Source organism: Martes martes (genome assembly GCF_963455335.1).
Source record: "Martes martes genome assembly, chromosome: 12".
Taxonomy (NCBI): Eukaryota; Metazoa; Chordata; class Mammalia; order Carnivora; family Mustelidae; genus Martes; species Martes martes.
In genome coordinates this window covers 61,613,957-61,633,460 of record NC_137900.1, presented here as the reverse complement: position 1 = coordinate 61,633,460, position 19,504 = coordinate 61,613,957, and the positions used below count along the sequence as shown (strand labels likewise).

Genomic DNA, 19,504 nt, shown 5'->3' with positions numbered 1-19,504 from the left:
CTCCACACTGCAGCCAGATCAGACCCATGAGCCCCTCCACTCCACAGCCCTGGACTGTAAGTGTTTCAAGATGGTCAGGCAAGGGCCCAACTCTTTGGAAACCAGACTGGGGCATCTGGGAGGTAGGGATTGGGACTACTGGAAGGTGGACTACAATTTTGTGGTAAGAGAGGCAGCATGCTGCAGAGGGAGGCCCAGAAGCCCTCTCCCCACCCTCAGTAAGCCCCTCATCTCAGCCCTTGCACCCAGAGGCGCCACCTTTGTATGTTGTTTCTCCCCGATCCCCGCGGACAGAGGAAAAGTCTATTAGTGTGTTTGCAGACTCTGCCGGCTCTGAGCAGATGCAGGGCTGATTTACAAACTGTCATTGCCCGGCCTCCTCGGGAGACCTGCACACTGGGCTCAGCCTTGTGGCTCCAAGAGCCACCTCCCCCAGGCAGACAGCCGGGCAGAGCCCTCGTGCCCCGATTTCCCAAAGGATTTCCCAAAGCGCAGCCCCTTGGCTTGCAGCTGGGAAATTTAAATTAAATGCCACAAAGGAGCCATAACAGCACATCGGGCCAGGTTAACAGTGGAGAAGGAAGTTCTCTCTGTTGACAGGAGCTCATTGGCTTGGCACAAATTAGAGAGGTGTCCAGACAAAGTGCAGAGGGTCCCGAGCTAAGCACCTGGGATCCAGGTTTGAGTTCTAGTTAGGCTGCCGAGTGGGTAACTTTGGACAACGGTTTACTGGCCCCTGGGCCTCAGTTTCTAAGCTGTGCATGAAGCTGCAGGAGATCTTAGAATCCCCCCTGAGCTCTAAAATTCTCTGAATCAAAATTTGAGGATGTTTCCTTCCTCCAAGAAGCCGAGGACAGTATTGTGCCCTGCATGGCTTGGCAATTCTGGAAGTGCCCAGAGGTTGACAGAGGCACTTGGGAGTTGAGACACTAGGTCTTTTAGTCTCACCTGGCCTGATAACTCTGCTGGGTGACTCGGGCAAACCCCCTCCCCCTCTCTGAGCCCATTTTCTCATCCATAAAATGGGAATGATAATCTCCTGCCCTACTCCTTAGGTCATTGTGAGAATCCGACAAACCGGGGAATGTGGAAGGTCGGAGTGGATACATGCTTGAGTGGCCGTTGTTATTACCATTTCTGGGTGCGTCTTATCCTGTGTGGGCACACACACATGCCAGTATAATATGAGAAGATGCCACTGCTGTGTTCAGAGTCCAACCAGGTCGATTCAGCTATGTGGCAGGGAATGATGTGGCTCCTGTGTGGAGTCCGGACCCCTTGGAGGGGTTGTTCGGTGCCATCCTAAGTCCACCATTGATGTGCGTGTGTCTGGGGGGAAAAACACACCACACATAGACACAAAAGCCCCTCGAGTTCTTTTCAGCTGAGACAGGAGATGACACACATTGGCGGACAGAGGCTGATCTCTGTGTATCCAAGAGGAGTCGAGCCAGTCCGAGTATATCTAACAGGTCAAGCTCTGAAATGAAGAAGCAATAAGCCAGTGAAATGGTACTATCACCAAAACATGATTGATCAATTGAATTCTATCAGAGACAGTGGACAGTGAGATTAACTCAGGCCTGATAGGTTCAATGAGTTAAAGCATGATGTTCATTTCAGCTTCATTTCACCAGTCTTTGCTTGTGAAATTGGTCAATCAATAGAGGTTGAAGATCATATATATATATAAATATATCGGGGACCATCTTATGGGGAATATAATCTCAGTAGTTGGCTCCTGGCTGGGGCTGCCTGCCTCGGGTAATGGAGACAGAACAGGGACTCTATCAGCCCCATCGAAATGGCCTGATATCTTCTCCAAATGAAAAGTATTTTTGGATCTCTGATGATTTATCTTTTTTTCCTCCCTCTCACTTTGATCTATGACAAAACCCATACCCATCTTGGAGAAATATAGTGATTTCTCCTGAAAACATTTGTGCAATGATCAGATAGATACACTTCAAAATATGAACCTTCTTTTTAGTTATATTGTCCTTGGGGAGCAAAGAAAGGCAGTAATTTAAAAACCCAAATGGGGGTAATGCAAAGATATCAGGGTAAATATGATTTTTAAGCCCTTTTATTTATTTATTTCTGTGCAGTGGAGGATGGGGGACAGACTGCTGTGTGTGTGGAAGCCCCAAAAGGGGGTGCATGCATAAGGAGTCCTTCCAGGTGTAATTAAAATGAAGCCTTTAGCATTCTTTGATCTCATTTAAAAGCACAACCCATAGTAACAAATCACCCTTTTGCTCCCAGTAATATTTCATTTGCTTTGGAATATTTTCACTATGGTGGTTAATTTAATATCCCTCCTAATTAGCGTGGATCTCTCTGTGTAAGGTAGAATAATTAGGTACTACTGTACAAGGTAATGGACTTGGATAGTATGGATTGGAGAGAACAGACTTGTCCCATGGCAATGCACAAGGTATTCCTTCCTGTCTCTTCTTTGAGGTCATGTTGATTCAGTTAAGCACAAAGTATGCATCAGAGTATACATTAGGCTCTGGATAACGGAGAACAGTGCTGAGAAGCTAAATAGAGAGGAAAGAGCCTTGTGTACTTTGCTGTCTTCCCCCTGGCCCAATTCTTGCATTCCAAACTTCCTGAATTATAGCCATTCTCCAAGCACCACATTTTTCACATGCCCCTGGGCCTTTGCATATGCTGTTCCCTCTCATCAGAATGCACATCCTCTCCCTACCTCTTTTTTTGGCTCACTCCTTCCTTCTCATTCTTAAGTCCTTTTTTTTTTTAAGATTTTATTTATTTATTTGACAGAGAGAGATCACAAGTTGGCAGAGAGGCAGGCAGAGAGAGGGGGGAGGGAAGCAGGCTCCCTGCTGAGCCGAGAACCGGATGTGGGGCTCGATCCAGTACCCTGAGATCATAACCTGAGCTGAAGGCAGAGGCTTAACCCACTGAGCCACCCAGGCACCCCTCATTCTTAAGTCTTGAGCTTCACTTCTTACAGGTGGCTTTTTTGGATCACCCCTGCCCCCAGCCTGGATTAAGTGGGGCGATTTAGTATAGGGTTAGGGTAAGACTCTGGGGTCAGACTGCTTGGGTCTGGATCCCAGCTCTTCAGTCTCTTAGCTGTGTGACCATGGGCAAGTTACTTAAGCTCCCCAGGCCTCAGTTTCCTCATCTGTAAAATGGAAGGGGCAATAACAGACTTGACAGTATGGGATTGTTATGAGGATTAAGGCGATACGGTGATATAGTGCCTGGCACAGAGGAAGCTCTGTATACGGGTCAGCTACCATCACCTGGTTCCCAGGGCTGCCTGCACTTCTCAGGCTCCTCACACTTACCTTACTGCATCGGAATTATTCACTTCTCTATGTCCTCCACGCAAGGGCAGGGGTTAGAACTTAAACCCCTCTGTGATTCAGGTGCCAAGAGCCAGACAGCCAGCAGGAGTTTGGTGCACGTTGCTCAGGAATGAATGGATCCATGAGGCTCAGAGTGGGCATCGGGGGCCTTGTGTGTTCCCAGGCTCAGCTCACTTTGGACCCACCCCGTGGCCCTGGACAAATCCCTTTACCATCCTGAGGGATCATCGGTCCCTCAGGGCCTTTCCCTCACTGACAGCCTCTGATTCATTCGGTAACACACAGCACAATCCAATTCACTCTGGTCGAACCTGAACGTATTTGGCAATTTTACAATTTTGCGTTTTTCCTTCTCCGAGAAGAAAGATTGAGTGAGACTAATGGCTGAATAATGGTAGTTCCAGTGGAATTTCCTGCACACGACTCTGATTTTTCTCAGCCCAGTTTAAGCTGGGATTTATACAATCACTCAGAACATCGATTTGGGTTCTGGGCTGCCACGGGACGGTTCCAGCCCTGCCACCCTGCGGCCCAGCACAGGGCCTGGCTCACGGTAGATGCTCTAGAAACGTTGTGGCTGGATCATGTCTGTGCCTGGAATTCGATTCCCTTTATCTCCATGCCTTGTCTCCTCTGCGTATCTGGGGTCTGGCTTGGGGGGCTCCTCCTGCAGGGCCCCTTTCCTGATGTTAGTCATCTCTGGGTCACCCTGAGCATCTAAACACCCCCATGCAAAGTAGAAGAGTGAATGGCATTTTGCCATTGTTGTTGGACTCTGAGCGGTTGAACAACTTACTGCGTCTTCCTTTCGGTGTATGTGAAGCTTAAAGCTCAACTGAGCTTTGGTAGTTTATCATGCTCTCACTTAAAATTTTATGAACTGCCTCAGATCATTCTTAGAAGTAGGTAGAACAGAGGCACCTGGGTGGCTCAGTGGGTTGAAGCCTCTGCCTTCGGCTCAGGTCATGATCTCAGGGTCCTGGGATCGAGTCCCGCATCGGGCTCTCTGCTCAGCGGAGAGCCTGCTTCCTCCTCTCTCTCTCTCTCTGCCTGCCTCTCTGCCTACTTGTGATCTCTCTCTGTCAAATAAATAAATACAATCTTAAAAAAAAGAAGAAGTAGGTAGAACATAAGGCCTTAGTCGTTTCACTCTTTCCTCCTCTGGGATCACTGATGTCCTGGAGGTCACTCCTGAAGGTTTTCTCCCAAGTTCTTTGAAGATGCCAGAGACTCTCCTGCTGCCGAGATCCCCCCTGAGCCTTGAGTCCCCCCCGAGTCCCCTGCAAAGCCTCAAGTCTTCCTAGGTCATGCATTCAGTCAACAAACACTGATTAGCATCTCCTGTGCTCGAGGTGAGTCAGACATGCGCTCTGCCCTCAGAGAGCTCATACTGTTCAAAGGGAAGGAAAGAAAGAACAATCCTAGAGACCACATGTTTTTCAAGCCCTTGCTGTGTGGCAGGCCCTGCCGAACATTCCACAAGGAGTCTCCTCTCATTCTTTCCTCAACCCCGGGTCTCATGACTGTCCTATTTTACAGATGACAACATTAAGGATTCAAGAGGTTAAAGAAGTTTCTCAAATATCATAGGCTCATGAGAGCCAGACTGGAGATTTGACCCTGGGCCTGCCAATGTTCAGGTGTCCAGGCTTCCCTGGCGCGTGCGCCCCATCCTCCCCAGGGCCTAGCTTTCCTCTAAGGCCTGTTAAGAGGCATGCGGGTATTTGCTGTGGCCTTGAACACATTACTTCTTACCTTTGCCAGGTCCCTCAGCTGGAAAATGGGGACTGACCTGATGGGATGTGTTGTGAGGAGTAAAATCCAGGCCATAGTGGTGGCCAGTGCTGCTTGCTGAGGAGACCCAGAAGAAAGGACCATTCCTTCAGCCTATGGTCCTAGAGGCAGGCTTCAGAGAGGAGGTGGTTTCTAGGCTGAGCCTCGAAGGGCAGGGGTGAAGGCGAGCTGGCAGGGGGACGAGGAATGAGGAGTACGTAGCCTGCTGGGATGGCATTGTGGGGTGACGGGGGTGACTCTGACTGCAGGGACAAATCATGGAGGCACGGAAGGCTGGGACTTTGTCTTGAGGAAGCCTTGGAAGGATTTTCGTGGTGAAAGTGGTGGTGACAGCAGCTAACGCGGGTTGGACACTAACTTCGTGCCAGCCACCGGGGCGAAGACGTTACGGAGATGATCTCATGAATCCTTACTAAAGCCCCAGGAATTGACTTGCCGACCATTGTGCCAGTTTATAGATGAGGAAACGGAGGGTGTTAGTTTTAGTGGCTTATCTGAAGGGCGAAGGAGAGGGGAGAGAACACGGCAGGTATGAGGCCGAGGCACACATCCCTGCTGAGCGACCTCAGATACTCAGCCTCTCGGGGCCTGATGTGCCAAGACCTGGCTGTGCCGCATCTTCACTGGGGAGGCAGGCCTGGGAGCACGGTGGGTGTCAGAGAACTGGGCTGAAGGCAGCAGACTGGCTGGGCATCACTACCGTGGAGCCCTCCCTGCAGGCCAGGTCAGGAGCAGACTCGGACCCTGAGGTAAGGGTAGGGGCCATTGTAGTGCCCAAAGCAGTAATGGGATCTGGGACTTCTCACAAATTCAAAAAGATTAAGGGTAAATGCATCCTGATGAAGAGAGTGAGATTTCTTCCTCTCCAACCTCCTCCCAGAAGCCCCAGCAACCCCCCAACTACCCACATATCTGTTCCTAAACCAAGTATTGGCAAAGAGAATGGGGTCCCCTGGCTAGGCTCGGGCAACTGTTCAGGGTGGAATGGTTATTGCAGGGGGTGGGGGTGCCCTACCAAGGCTGTACAGAACAACCAAAATGGGAAAATAAGTTAATGCGCATGTAATATTATTTAATAGACAAAATCTAGGTGGGTTTTGGAGACAAGAATGGTTAGAAATGACTGACTCAGCCTCTGAGGTGGGTGATAGGGCCTCTGAGGCCCAGAGAGGGCTCACACAGCAAGTAAGGGCAGAGCTGGAGCTAGAACCCAGGTCTGCTGGCTCTCAACCCTTTTCCCATGGGACCCTGCCACTGGCCTGCCATGCAGGGGAGCACCTGGGAGGACGGACAAGGTTCTGTAAGGGCTCTGGCTTTAACAGGGTTCTGTAGACTGACCCAATGGCCTCAGGCTCCCTTCCTGGGACTCTCGGGTGGGCCTTCGGCTAGGGTTTCGCCCCAAAGGGATTTGGGGCGATCCCAGAAGGGATTATAGAGATTCCTGTTTGTTTTTATTTTTTTCCTTCCCAGTGAACATCTGCAGACATAAAGTACATGATGATTTTTAAAGAAACAAACCAGAACCCTTCTAGAAAAATGCAAAACCCCTGAATCTGCTGTGCTCTGAAGAAAATGCAATGGGTTTATGATCTTTTAAGACACACAAGAGACAGCTTTCTCTTGACAGATGGGAATCTGAGGCTATTTTGCTTCCTCCCCCTTTGCGTAACCAGACCCGATTGTGTAAAGCTTTTAGCTTCAAAGCCGGGTTGTGAATAACATTGGTTTAACCTGAAATTTAAAGCCAGCATTTCTTTGCTCCCCGAGACGGGGCTTCCTGCCCCTTGCTCCCCTGAAGCTAGCTTCCAGAATGTTAATTCTACGAGCCATGGTTGACTAAGCCCAGCACTGGGTCTATTACATATTATTTGATTTGGAGTAGAGAAAAAGACTTAAAGATACCATGCCCCTTGTATACCTTTGTACTTTTGCCCATGTCTGTCCATATATTTAAGCATACCATTCACATTGTAAGTTCAGATTTTTCTCCGTGGAATAAAATGGGTCCGAGGGTTTCTGTAGCTTGTCTCCAAGACCACATTTTCCAATGAAGTCAGATGGCGTCTTTGCAACACAGATGAGAAATGCTACGGAAACTTCCATGGGAGACTTGGAGGTCAGGGCTGGTTTCTGGGTATTCGTTTTTGTAGCTGTCTTTGAGCATGTAACTGGTTTGTTTGGTTTGCTGTGCACCCACTATGTGTGTACCCAGAGGCAGGTCATCTGTGTCCCTGGCCCAAGAATTATGCCTCTTTTCGTCAGAGGATTTATGCTGGTTGACATATGCACCTTTTCTGGTCTGATTATTTTTCAATTAACATTTGCCTCCTCCACCGAACAGAAGTCTGCGAGGGCAGGGCCAGGACAGCTCTTACCCATCGCTGATGCCAGCATTAGTGTGACACCTGCTCACTAAGTTTGCTTAAGAGAAGAATGAATGGGAGCACTAGGGTGGCTCAGTCGGTTAAGTGTCTGCCTTCTACTCAGGTCATGATTCCAGAGTCCTGGGATGGAGCCCTACGTCAGGCTCCTTGCTGAGTGGGGAGCCTGCTTCTCCCTCTCCTCCATTCTCGTGCTCTCTCGCTCTCTCTCTCTCTCAAATAAATAAATAAAACCTTTAAAAAAAGAGAGAGAAGAATGAATGATTGAATGAATGAAATCAGTTGGAGGGATGCTGGCATTTGCAGATCAGACCTGTGGAAAAAAGGTGGTTGTTCATTCATTCCACAGATATTTCCCGTGGAGGAGACAGAGATGAAGCCGTGGCTTCCCCCTGAGGTAGCTAATAGTGCAGTGTCAGAGGGCCCAGTGGGCTTGACTCCTAAGAAAAGGGAGAAAATGGTCAGAGCCCAAAAAGTAGGGGATGAAGCAGCTGGAGCAGAAAGGAAGGCATCCCGGAGGAGGAGGCACGCGTGCTCACAGGCAGCGTCCGTTCTGGCAATAGCGCGCATGTCCATGGGGAATGGCTCCCCTTCCTTAGCGGCATGATGGATGCCCAGCGGGTGACAGCCTGACTCCACACGTCACATTCAGATGTCCACAGGGGCAAACTTCACCTTGCCAGCCCTGAGTCTCGCCAAAGGATGAGCCTTGGGCCCAGTGCTTTGAGAGCACAGACTCATCTAAAGGAACTGGCAGTTCAGTTACCGGGACTGAGGAATGTGAAGGTGATTGTTCCTCAGCCCCTCCCATCGCCCCTCACTGCACCCCCAGCAGGACTCAGATCCTCCCCATGGCCTCCTGTGGGCTCCGGGGCTGTCTGGCCATCCCCCACCTGCCTCTCCACAGCCTCCTGGGGTCTCTTCCCCTCACCGTCCTGTACCTTTCGTCTCCCTCTCATGTCTAAGCCCTTGTAGATGGACTCCTCTGCCTGGCGCACCCTTTCCATCCCTACCCTCTTTGCCTGGCTGACCCCTGTCCTCTACTCTCAGTTCAAGCATGATTTTCCTGTGGGAGACTTCTCTCACTTCCCCCGGTGCGGTCACACCTCTCCCTCATTCTCCATACTCGTGTGCACGTGATTCTAGACACTCTTTCTACTTGGCAGTAATCACAGTGTGTAGCCACACGTCTGTGTGAATATTGACGAAAGTGAGCTGCCCTTTCTTGTTTGGGAAGAGGGGCCTGTCTGAGGCATCCCTGTATCCTCTGTTGTTTTTTTCTAAACACCGCCTGGTACAGAGTAAACACTTTGTCCATGTTTGTCCAATGAGTGATTATATGGGTAGATGTGTCTCAGCCTCCTCAGGAAATGACCGACATCAGGCGTCTGTGCAGAGTGACAAGGTAGACCTACCGTACCTCCCTCCCAGTGGAGAAAGCAAGTGAGGGTGTTGGAGGGGCCAGGACAGTGGGAGGAATTGTAGGTCAGGGGCATAGGACTGGAGAGGTGGCTCTTTCCAGCTCGCGGTCCTCTACTAGGAGTGTCTGGGTCACCATGACAGCCTGGGCCTTCTCCCAGACTTGGCCCGTGGCTGCTGTGGTTGATTTTCAGAAAACCAGAGCAGGATGCAGCAAGTCTTCTTCCCAAAAGATGGCTCAGGTCCCTGCAGGACTGCCTGTGCCTGGAGTACGGGAACCTGTCCTCAGCGAGCTAGGCTTCCACGGACCCCAGGTGCATACACTTGAGTTGGCCATGTGCCCTGAGACTTTACTTAGTGACCAGATGGTGACCTTGCCTGCAGGAGCCCTCAGCAGAGGCACCCTCAGCTTCCTCAGCGGAGGTGAAGGTCTGCCCTTCCAGAACTCTGAGCTGTGCAAAGAGCCTGGCCTGTGAATCCCACAGGAGAGGAATCGAGCCTGAGGACATCTGTGGGAGGACAGCCGGGCCAGTGTGTCTGATGGAGCAGCCTGAGTGGGAGGGAAGAGGTGGGGAGTGCCCAGCCGGGGGCACAGTGAGATCTTGATGGGAGTCACCAGGGACTGGCTGACAGGAAAGAGCCTTCATTAGGAGTTTGGGGCCTGGCTAGCAGGATGGGGCTGGGGAGTCTAAGTGAAGCTGGTGGACAGAAAGAAGTCTTTTAAGAATGGGTGTTGTCTCTGACAGGGAACCACTTGATGGGAGTACTGGGGACCGAGGGCAAGGTCATACTTCAGTAGGAGTGACTGGGGCCAGGATGACAGGCCAGGGCAATAGCTGAGGAGAAGAAAGATGAGTGTCCTCCCATGTGTGTGTGTGTGTATCTTTGATAATAGGGTCATTTGGCAGATGCCAGCCAATGGGAGAGCATGGGCAGGGTTCTGAACTCCTACATTCTACTAGTCTCGATGCCCTTGTAGGAATGGTCCCCATGGGGATAGGCCATCTTGGAAAAAGGGACTCTGAGGATGATGTCCCATGGGCAGGAATAGGGACCAGTCTTGTGGAAGACTCGTGTTGCAGGTAGCCAGAGGAGGGGCCCAAACTCTAGGCTGGAGGACATCAGCCAGAGAGACCAGCTTCCCTCGTGGCCCACGTGTTGGAGTATCTGGTCACTGAGGCTGTAGCTTAGCCTATCATATCCTCTTGGGTCAAAGTGCAGGTGCGATCTGTTTCCTCAGGGAGCTTTATGAGCTGCCTCTGAAGGCCCTTCCTGTAGAGATACTGGGGTGCTCTGAGCCGCCAGCCTCCGTGGAGGACTCTGGGAGGCCAGTATTCCTGGGAACACTCACAGCCGGTGTCTTTGCTCAAATGTCAGACCCTGCATTGCGTCTGCCTCCAGATAGGAGAGTTGGGGAAACAGCCGCTTGGGGTAGCATCTCAGTGACACAGCACCCTACTGCTTCACGCTCCTCGGTTTGGTCTCCTTCCTCACACTACATGATGGATGAGGAGTAGGGCAGCCTGTGCTGACAGGGTGGGACGAGGGGGATAATCAGTCAAGGCCTGCGTGAAGGCACCTGCCAGTGAGAGGTTGGATGCCTGCTGGTCTCCCCCAGGGGCTTCCAAAGGGGAAGAAAGAGGTCTGGGTTCTAACAGTGTCTGTGGTCAGCCCTGCATGAGCAGCTGGGTCCTAGAGAGCCCCTGGGGATGAGGGCCCTTGAGGCCATCTCCTTGCTGTCTTTTGCCCTCCTTGCTGTCTTTCATTTTGAACGGTTCAAGCTCAAGGCTCACCAAAAATATTTCATCCCATTTCCTTCCTCCCTCCTTCCCTCCCTTCCTTCCTTCCTTTTTTGATTTCATGTATTTATTTATTTGAGAAGGGGAGAGAAAGAAAGAGAGAGTGAGCACATACCAGTCTCGGAAGGGAGAAGCAGACTTCCTGCTGAACAGGGAGCCCAATCCCAGGACTGGGATCGTGACCTGAGCCAAAGGCAGACGCTTAACCCACTGAGCCACCCAGGCGCCCCCTGCCCCCAACATATTTTCTTTTTTATTGGTAACTCGTAGTATTTTCTTTGAAATGCAAGCGTTATCCCCAGAGCCTGTAACAGTGTGACGAGCTAACAATACAGAACACACAGAGAATTTAATGCCGTACTTTCTCGGTAATTCATGTTTTTGAGCAGGCAGTAGTACATTGAGAGTTATGCAGTAAGACAAAACACAACAAGAAGCGTGCTATGAGGAAGGGCCCTTCACCTCCTGCCTCCCGGAAAGGAAGGATGAGCGCTCTCGATGTTTCTCATGGTGCCTTCCAGAGCTCCTTTGGCGATATATATACAAAAGGCACATAAAGTCTTATTCTCTTCCTTTTTCTTACACAGAAGCTTATATGTTATACATGCTCTGCTGTAGCTGGTTTATTTTTCATATGATGGTATATCCTGAAGATCTTTCCATATCAGCTCACAGTGGGAGTCCTCGCTCCTTCACGCGGCTGCCCGCACTCTACTGTGTGAGCACACCGTGACTTATTCAGCTAGCCCCTACAAATAAATTCTTGCGTTGTTTCCAGTCTTTTGCTACTAGGACCTTGTACGTAGATCACTTCCCTTATGTGTGAGTCCAGTGGTAAAATACATTTCCAGAGGTACAGCTGCTTTATCAAAGGAAATGTGCCTTTGTGGTTTTGATAGGTTTTGTCAAATTGTCTGTCATGGGTGTGGGTCCAAAGAGGTCCCACCAGAGTTGTGTGAAGGCTGTTTCCCTATAGCTGTCCCAGTGCAGTGCTTTACCGACTGGTCACGTGGTGTGGTGGCAAGCGTCTTGGGTGAGGGCCTCGGCTCTGGGATGAAACTGGTACCTTCAAGGGGTGGGGAGCCTCAGTGCAGAAGAGGCAGTGACCCCTGGCGGTTAAGACTCCCACTCCAGGGGCGCCTCGGCGGCTCAGTTCAACATCCAACTCTTGATTTGGGCTCAGGTCATGATATCACGGTCTTGGGATCAAGCCCTGAGTCGGGCTCTGTGCTGAGCGGGAGTCTACTTCTCCTTCTCTTTTTGCGTCCCCTCCCTAGCCCCTGGCCACACGCGCTCTTTTGCACACACGCGTTCTCTCTCTCAAATAAATAAATCTTTAAAAAAAGACTCCCAGCTAACCTGAGCTCTAGTCCTCAAACAAATTACTTGATCTCTCAGGTCTCAATTTTCTCATCTGCAAAATGGGGGACATGTTGTCTACGATGGGATCACTGAGTTTCAGACGAGATGATACATGGAAAAAGGGCTTGGCTTGGTGCCTGGCACGTGGCTCTGGGAGGTTGGCTCTGCCCTGGCCGGCACAGTGCCCTTGGCTGAGGAGCCCCTTGGCTGAGTTCCTGTCTGTTTCATCTATCAGGGGAGGAGCTGGGTGCAGGGGTTTCTCAGGCCCTCCTGCCCCAAATCTCACTGTCGGACACGCCTTTCTTCAGCAACTCGTGTAACCTGCACTCCCCCTTCATGTCTCCTGCTCATCCAAGGTATTCAGGAATCTCCAGTGCCCAACGGTCACTCGCTGCCGGGCAGAGATTTCCTCCGGAAGCAGATGCGAGGAGACCTGTTCACGCAGCAGCAGCTGGAGGTGCTGGACCGCGTGTTTGAGAGGCAGCACTACTCGGACATCTTCACCACCACGGAGCCCATCAAGCCCGAGCAGGTACGCCCCACCGCTCACTGCCCGCTAGACCTCCAGCTCGACGCAGGCTCGGCTTGCCCACCCCCAGGCGTTTGGCGGGGTGTGGGCGACGGTGCTGTGCTCTACTCTGAGGCAGGCTTCTTGTTGTTCTCAGCCAAACTTGCATAGTTGTGGCCTCCCACAGGGTCAGGAGGACTCATCTGGGGTTCTGGCAGCTTCTTGCCTCAGTGCCTCGGTCTCCCCAGCCAGCCTGGGGGGGTGGGGGTGGGGACAGTGGCATACCTAGTAGGGCTGTTCTGCCCTGTTGCCGAATGGTGTCCTTTCCCCAGGCTCTTGGCACAGGGGCGGTGTCGTGATCTTTGGGGCCACTCGAGGTAGTCTTGAGTCCTTATCCTGTCAGTCAGGGTGAAGATAGAAATATGGCCACAAGCCACATTATGGTGGTGCTAGGGTGTGGCCCACTGTCAGCCCCCCAGCAGGTCACCCTGCCATGCTTTTAGAGACTGAATCCCAGAGCCTGGAAGTGAAGAAGTGTCTCACTGGACACACTCCCAGCTCGGTCATTTGCAAGAGAGGGAGGGAAGTAGGAGGATGACCCCTTGCTAGCCCTGGACAGAAGCTCAGTCGCTGCCTTGGCTACAGGACCAGAAGGGCTCTGCCCAGTGAGAGGCTTCTGGGGCCTAGATAAGATGTGTAAGGTGCCAGATTCCGCTCAGGAGGCTATTTCCTGATGCCCGGTCTGGGCTGGTTACCTGGCAGGCCCCGGCAGGTCAGATGTGGTTCCTGCCTGCAGAGAGCTCCCGTGTGGCAGGCACGTCAGGCAGACCCCCTGGTACAGGGATTGAAGACGGGCCTCGCTGGGCTTCCTCTACGTGCTCATTAGATGGCACTTCTGAAGTTTTCCCCCAGAGCCGTTCAAAGGCACATAGGCTGCCTGCACTGTCTCCTGTGGAGAGGAGAGAGGCTAGAGGGGATGTTGAGAAGTGAGCGGTGAGCAAAGCCTCAAGGGGCACCATCCTGTGACAGTCCGGCTGTCTGAGCAGCTCCTGTGAGGGCTTTCACAGCCCATGTAGCCACTTTGTTTCCAGGTGGGGAAACTGAGGCCCAGAGAGGGAGAGGGACTTGCCTGAGGCCACAGAGCAAGTCATGTATTCACTTAACTAATGTTGAGGAGTATCCCCTGTGTGCAAAGCCTGGAGCCAGGCACTACGTACTTCAGTGAACAAGGCAGGCTTGGACCTGCCCTCAGGGAGCCTACAGGTATGTGGAAGAACCACAATCAGTAAGAAGAACCCAAAAGTCATGGATTACAGATGTCCTAGGTGCTGAGGTGGGAACATTATCTGAGGATCTCTGAAAGAATAAAGTAGAGGCTGAGCCAGGCTGGAGGCCACAGTGACCTCCTGGGGGAAATATTGAGCCCTGAGGCCTAGGGCAGAACCAGGAGAAGGGACATAGGGGTGAGGCGAGTGCGCCTGACAAGAGGGAAGAGCAAGTGCGAGGCCTTGAGGTGACAGGGGGCATGGCAAGAGTGAGGAATGGAAGGAGAGCCAAGAGAGCCCATGTGGCTCAGCTTTAGAGTACAGGGGCATGGGGAGAAGGGACAGTGATGTTGCGGAGATGGGCCAGGCCTTGTAGACTGTGGTTAAGGCTTTGGTCTTTCTCCTGTAAGTGAAGTCTCCTCCGGGAACAAGGTGATCCTGTGTGCTGGATGGAGCTGGTTCCACACGCTCCAGATCTTGGGCTTTCAGGAAAACAGTCTTGTTTCCGTCACAGACAGCCCTTCTGAGGGATGGCCGAAGGCACCCTCCATCTGACACAGGAGGAGCAAGAAAAGGAGACTTCCTTGGGTGAGGCCTAGCTTTCGTCAGAGTCAGGGAGAAAATTTGTCTTCTAACCACTGACAAGGTCACGTGATTTTAGAGACAGCGGGGACTGGAGAGGCAATCTTTCAGCCCCCTTAGCTCTTAGGGGCCCCGAGAGGGGACAGGGTTTGTCCGAGGCCGCCCAGCAAGTGAGTGAGGAAGAGTGAGGGCTCAGGCCTCCACACTCAGCCTGGCCTCTACCACGGGAAGCCTTCGGTGCTTCGGTATTAAGCTCCTGTTAACTTAAAGCAGGCATTCAGTATTAGAGACTGGGTTTCCCTCGGTGTTCCACGTGATTCTCATGGATACTCAGACTCAGACATGCCTCGTATTTCATTTAACTTGGAATACCCGGGAAATCTGGGCAGAGACTACAGGGCTTCATAACTGGGAGGAGTCCAGAAGCCATCCATGGCCTTACCCACTTGCTCATTCACATGCTCATTTATCCAACCTATTTCTTGCATGCTGCAGTGAGGCTGGCACAGTGCCAGGCACCCAAGGGGTGGAGGGATGAGTCAGGCATCAGCTCTGTCTGCCCACAGCTCCCAGGGGCGATATGATATGGATTTAGAACCTGCAAGGCAAGGGAGAAGGTTCTGTGGGCCCTGATGAGTGGGGAGGTTGCCTCAGTTGGTAGCACGGGGCGTGAGGGAGGAGGGAGATGTTACAGAGGGGACAGGTCTACTAGGCTCATGCAGAGATAGGGCCTGGCGGGGAGGAGACCTGCATTACGGATCCTTCAAGGGCCTGTTCCTAGCAGCCTTGCTGTGTGGTGTCCTTCAGCATGGTGCGGACGCGACCGCGGGCCTGTGTCTGTGTGGGCTTCGAGGCGGGGCCTTCAGGCGAGCGTGTGGCGGGGTAATGACTGACTCAATGTTTTCTGGTTAATCTGCTTCACCTCCCCGTAATGTGCGGTAATGAGGAGAGATGGAAGGTGAGGCCGCGGGGCCGCCGGGCACACACACAGGCACTGGACTATGAATGACACCCTCGCTCCCGGTTCCCAGTCACCGGACAAATGACAGCCAAAGCAAGGGGCCACAGCCTGGGAAGGGGCGTCTGTCAAGGGTACGAGCTCCTTGAGCCCCACCCCCCCATGCCCACTGTCTGCCTGGCCTGGTGGTGACACCAAGAAGGGGGCCTGGAGCTCTGGTGGCCAAGGTGGTGGGGGGTGTCTCTTCTCTGTGAGGAGACCTGGGTCTCCACGGTCTAGTGGCCTTGGTGGGGGCTCGTTGTCCGTTTCACTGAGCAGCCTGTGGGGAAGAAGGAGCTTTTCCTGGCCTTGGGGTTGAGGGAGTTTGATTTGAGTTCACCTGAGTCCCAGCTCTGCCCTGTTGGGCAGGATGCTTTTTCTCTGGAAGTTTCCATACCTGCGGGGGCAGTGGTGGAGATTTTGCACAGCAGCAGCTGGACAACAGTGGTCTTCCTCACCTGTGTGCGGTATGGTGCAGGTCGCAAAGGGCCTTCACATCCACTCTCTCTTCCTTCGACTCGTGATTTAAATGCCCACTAAACAGTGTGGGTAAGATTGGGAGAGCCCCGTTTTAGAGACTGAACGTTTTCCCCCCCAAACTATTCAACCTGTGTTCAGCCCAGGGAGTTTCCAGGACTTGCAGAGGCCACAGAGCTGGAATTTGATTTCAGGGTCTTCTGTCCTCATCTTGTGCTAGATGGTTGCCTGGGCCCCCTTTCAGGAGAAAGAGTCTGGGAGCATTTTCTAACTAGCTGGTTCTCAGAACTGGCCTTTTACAGCCAGAGTCTGTCTGTTATCCCAGAATCCTCAGAGTTTTGCCATGGGCTTGGGTGGTCAAATCCCCCTCAATGGCCCAGCCCACCCACTCGAGGGAAGAACATTCCTCCTCCAGGCCAGGTGGGAGTCCTGCCAGTCACACCCGCCCCTACCCAGCCGCTCTTTCCACTGAGATCTGCCCTGGGCGGGTCGGCCTGGCTTTTTGCTTTTATATGGGCACTGAGGAAACCCTTGGCCCTGGGTGTCCTGCGTACACACTTCCAGGGCAATCAAACATTTCCTTCTCAACGTGGTTATTGAAGAAGCAATTCTGTTTGCCTTGTGGAAAACACTTGTGGAGGGAGTAACATCACCCTGAAGAGGGAAAAAAAAAGAAAGGAAAGAAACAAGTGCTGGTGGCGTGCGTGTTCAGAACAGCGGAGTCTGTTTCAGTAAAACTCGCGGTGACGCTGTCGCGGTCGCGCTGCTGGTGGGAGCCGCTCCCTCTCTGGCCTCGGCAGGAAGGCTGAGGCGAGCACAGGCTGCCGTATTTACTCTCGGCAGACTATTAACCAACACCAGGCTATTAATCTGGCTTTTGAGCCTTCACTAAAGCCCATAAAAGCTCACAGTTGTCAAATGGAGTTCATTTTAATTTCCTTTCAATCACAGTAAATTATTCAGGTGATAAATCAGCTGGAGCAGCCTCCTGGCTGTAATAGAAACCCTAATTCCTGGCTAATTATCCAGCCCATTGCTGCCAACAGATCAATACGGGCGCAAAATGGAACCGGCCCAGGGCCCTCCCTCCCATCGGGCCAGAGACAGAAAGACAGCTGGGGAAGGGGACGTGCTGCTGACCTCCCGGGAAGTTCAAAGGTCATGGGGGTTAAACTGGGAGAAGGCTTGGCCCTTGTCTAAAAGAGAAAGCCACCAGAAATGCCTCCCGCTTGCTTGTGCTGCTTTGCCCTCTGAATGGTGGCATCTCTCCAGGCTGGTGGGCCTGGGCTGAGCACAGCCTGTTCCTGTAGGTGTCCTACTCCTGGAAAGGGGCTGGTTTGTGGTTTTGAGCATAACTGAACTTGGTCGTCAAGGATGGTCTGAACTCCTACCTGAGTCAGAAAAAGGGCTGGGATGGTGGGGAGACAGATGAATTGTGAGGCATGCTTCCTTGCTTCAAGGAGCTCGTTTTCCAGGTAGTGGGTCTGGGCCCAGCAAAAGGAGGTGGGGCAGGAAAAGGAGAGAGTGAGGAGATGAGTGTGAAGTAAGCTGAGGAAGGGGGAAGGCTTCCTGGAGGAGGTGCCCTTTGTGCTGTATCTTGTGGGATGGGCAGAATCCAGATCAGTGGAGATGGTGGAGCTGGCTGGAGGGGGATTCTGGGTGGAAGGAACAATGTGGGCAAAGGTATAGCAGGGAACTGGGAGACGGTCTGGGAGGTTGAGATGTAGGAGGAGTGAAAGGCAGTCAGGGACAGTGGGGCTGGAGAAGTAGGAGGCGAGTAGACCCCAGAGGAACGTGGAGGTGAGGGAGTCTGACTGCCCCTTTGGGGGTGTGTCCTGAGAAGCTCAGCGTCTGTGGCCTGGACCATTGTGCTCACCTGGAAGCTTCCTTCACGGGACCTCCTGCCTTTTGCCCTGTCCCTGTCACTCCAGTTGGATCTCTCTTCCTAAAGCCCATCCTCATTTAAGGTTTCCCCCACTTGAGACCTCAACCCCAGCCCTTCATCCCCATCACGGCCCTTCACCATTGCCCCACGCCCCCCTGTGGCCCTCGGGATGCTCTGGCTGTGGCCAGGCCTCGCCGCTCACGGCCCCCGTGGCCTGGGCCCCTCCTCCGTGTGAGGGGGCCGCGGACCGCGGGCCGGTGTGTGCGTGTGGCTGAGTGCGTGAACAGCGGGGATGGCTGCCAGCCTGCAGGGTGGCGGCTACCACGGTTACGTGACTGTCTAATGGTGGTGGTTCTCACTCCAAGCTCCTGCTCACTGTTTCCCTTCAGTCTGTTTCTACATCTACCCGGACCAGGCCCACCAGGAGTCCTGCCTGCCCGGGGAGGCCTTCACTGAGGCCTTGCTTCGTGTGTGAGTCCACGAAAGCCTCAGGTTCTAGTCATTACCATAGTGATTGTTGGAGCGACGGTGCCTTCGCTGCCTCCCATGTGCCTGGCTCTGTTCTAAGGAGCAGCCTCTTGGCCCATCACGTTACAAAGCCCCAGCCACACTCCTATCCCCACCGCGCAGGCGGGGTGGCTGGGGCTGAGGGGGGTTAGCTGGGACCCCACCACGGGTATGAGCCAAGGTCGGACACCAGATCCCTGGCTCCAGGGTCCGGGCTGGTGGCCACCAGTCAGGCGGGCCCACTGATTCGTACAGGTGAGTGGTTTCCTTGGAACACACCTGGGGCTTCCGTGTACTCATCCTGGGAGGCGAGCATGAGTTAGAAAGTGGAGAGGCTGCCACGGGAACCATTGGAAGGATGAGCAGAAGTCCGAGGGCAGTGACTCTGCTGTTCTGCTGTGACCTGCTTCTGTTTCTGCTCTGCTTGCCTCGGTCCTCCCCTTGCGAGGCTGTGCTCTGGGCCACACTCTTCCTTTGCAGATGAAGTAGGGAGTGTTTAGGAGAGACAATTGGAAATTCTTTCCTAGGAGGGATGACTAAGAGATTAGGGCTATTTGGTCTGAAGAAGGGAAGACTTGGGAATGTGAATAGGGAAAGGGGCAGGCTGGGCAAACTTTCTGACAGCTCAAGCTTTCCAACCAGCGGAGTGGGCCTCCTTGTGAAGTAGCAAGCTTCCTGTCGCCAGAGGCATGTAAGTAGACGCTATCCTTATTCATATATTCTGTGTTAGAAGTTTATGAATCCACTGATGACTTGATGAGCTAAATGTCAAGGCTCTTCCAACCTGAAAGAATGATTCTAAGTTAAGAAGAGCAAGAGAGGGGGCGCCTGGGTGGCTCAGTGGGTTAAAGCCTCTGCCTTCGGCTCAGGTCATGATCCCAGGGTCCTGGGATCGAGCCCCACATCGGGCTCTCTGCTCAGCAGGGAGCCTGCTTCCTCCCTTCTCTCTGTGCCTGCCTCTCTGCCTACTTGTGATTTCTGTCTGTCAAATTAATAAGTAAAATCTAAAAAAAAAAAAAAAAAAAAGCAAGAGGGGTCTGGTGGGAAGAGGGGAAGGAATAGGGGAGCCAACAAAAGGAGACCCTTAATATTGCAGGGTGGAAGGGACACTCCAGGGAAATTGCCCCCCACCCAGGGACTCTCACCAGGGAGGCCAGCCTGGGTCACTGGAACTGCAAGGTCTC

At 52.7% G+C, this 19,504-nt stretch overlaps 1 protein-coding gene across 8 annotated transcripts in view; it reads left to right on the top strand.

The window, feature by feature from the left end:
• Window positions 1-19,504, top strand: part of PAX5 (paired box 5) — a gene marked incomplete at both ends in the record, with an annotated part of 187,412 nt that overhangs the window by 53,534 nt on the left and 114,374 nt on the right. For all 8 annotated transcript variants that reach the window (XM_080819890.1, XM_080819889.1, XM_080819887.1 and 5 more), the window contains one exon: window positions 12,456-12,631. In XM_080819890.1, the coding sequence (XP_080676016.1) occupies window positions 12,456-12,631 (176 nt within the window). The remainder of the gene's footprint in view (window positions 1-12,455; window positions 12,632-19,504) is intronic.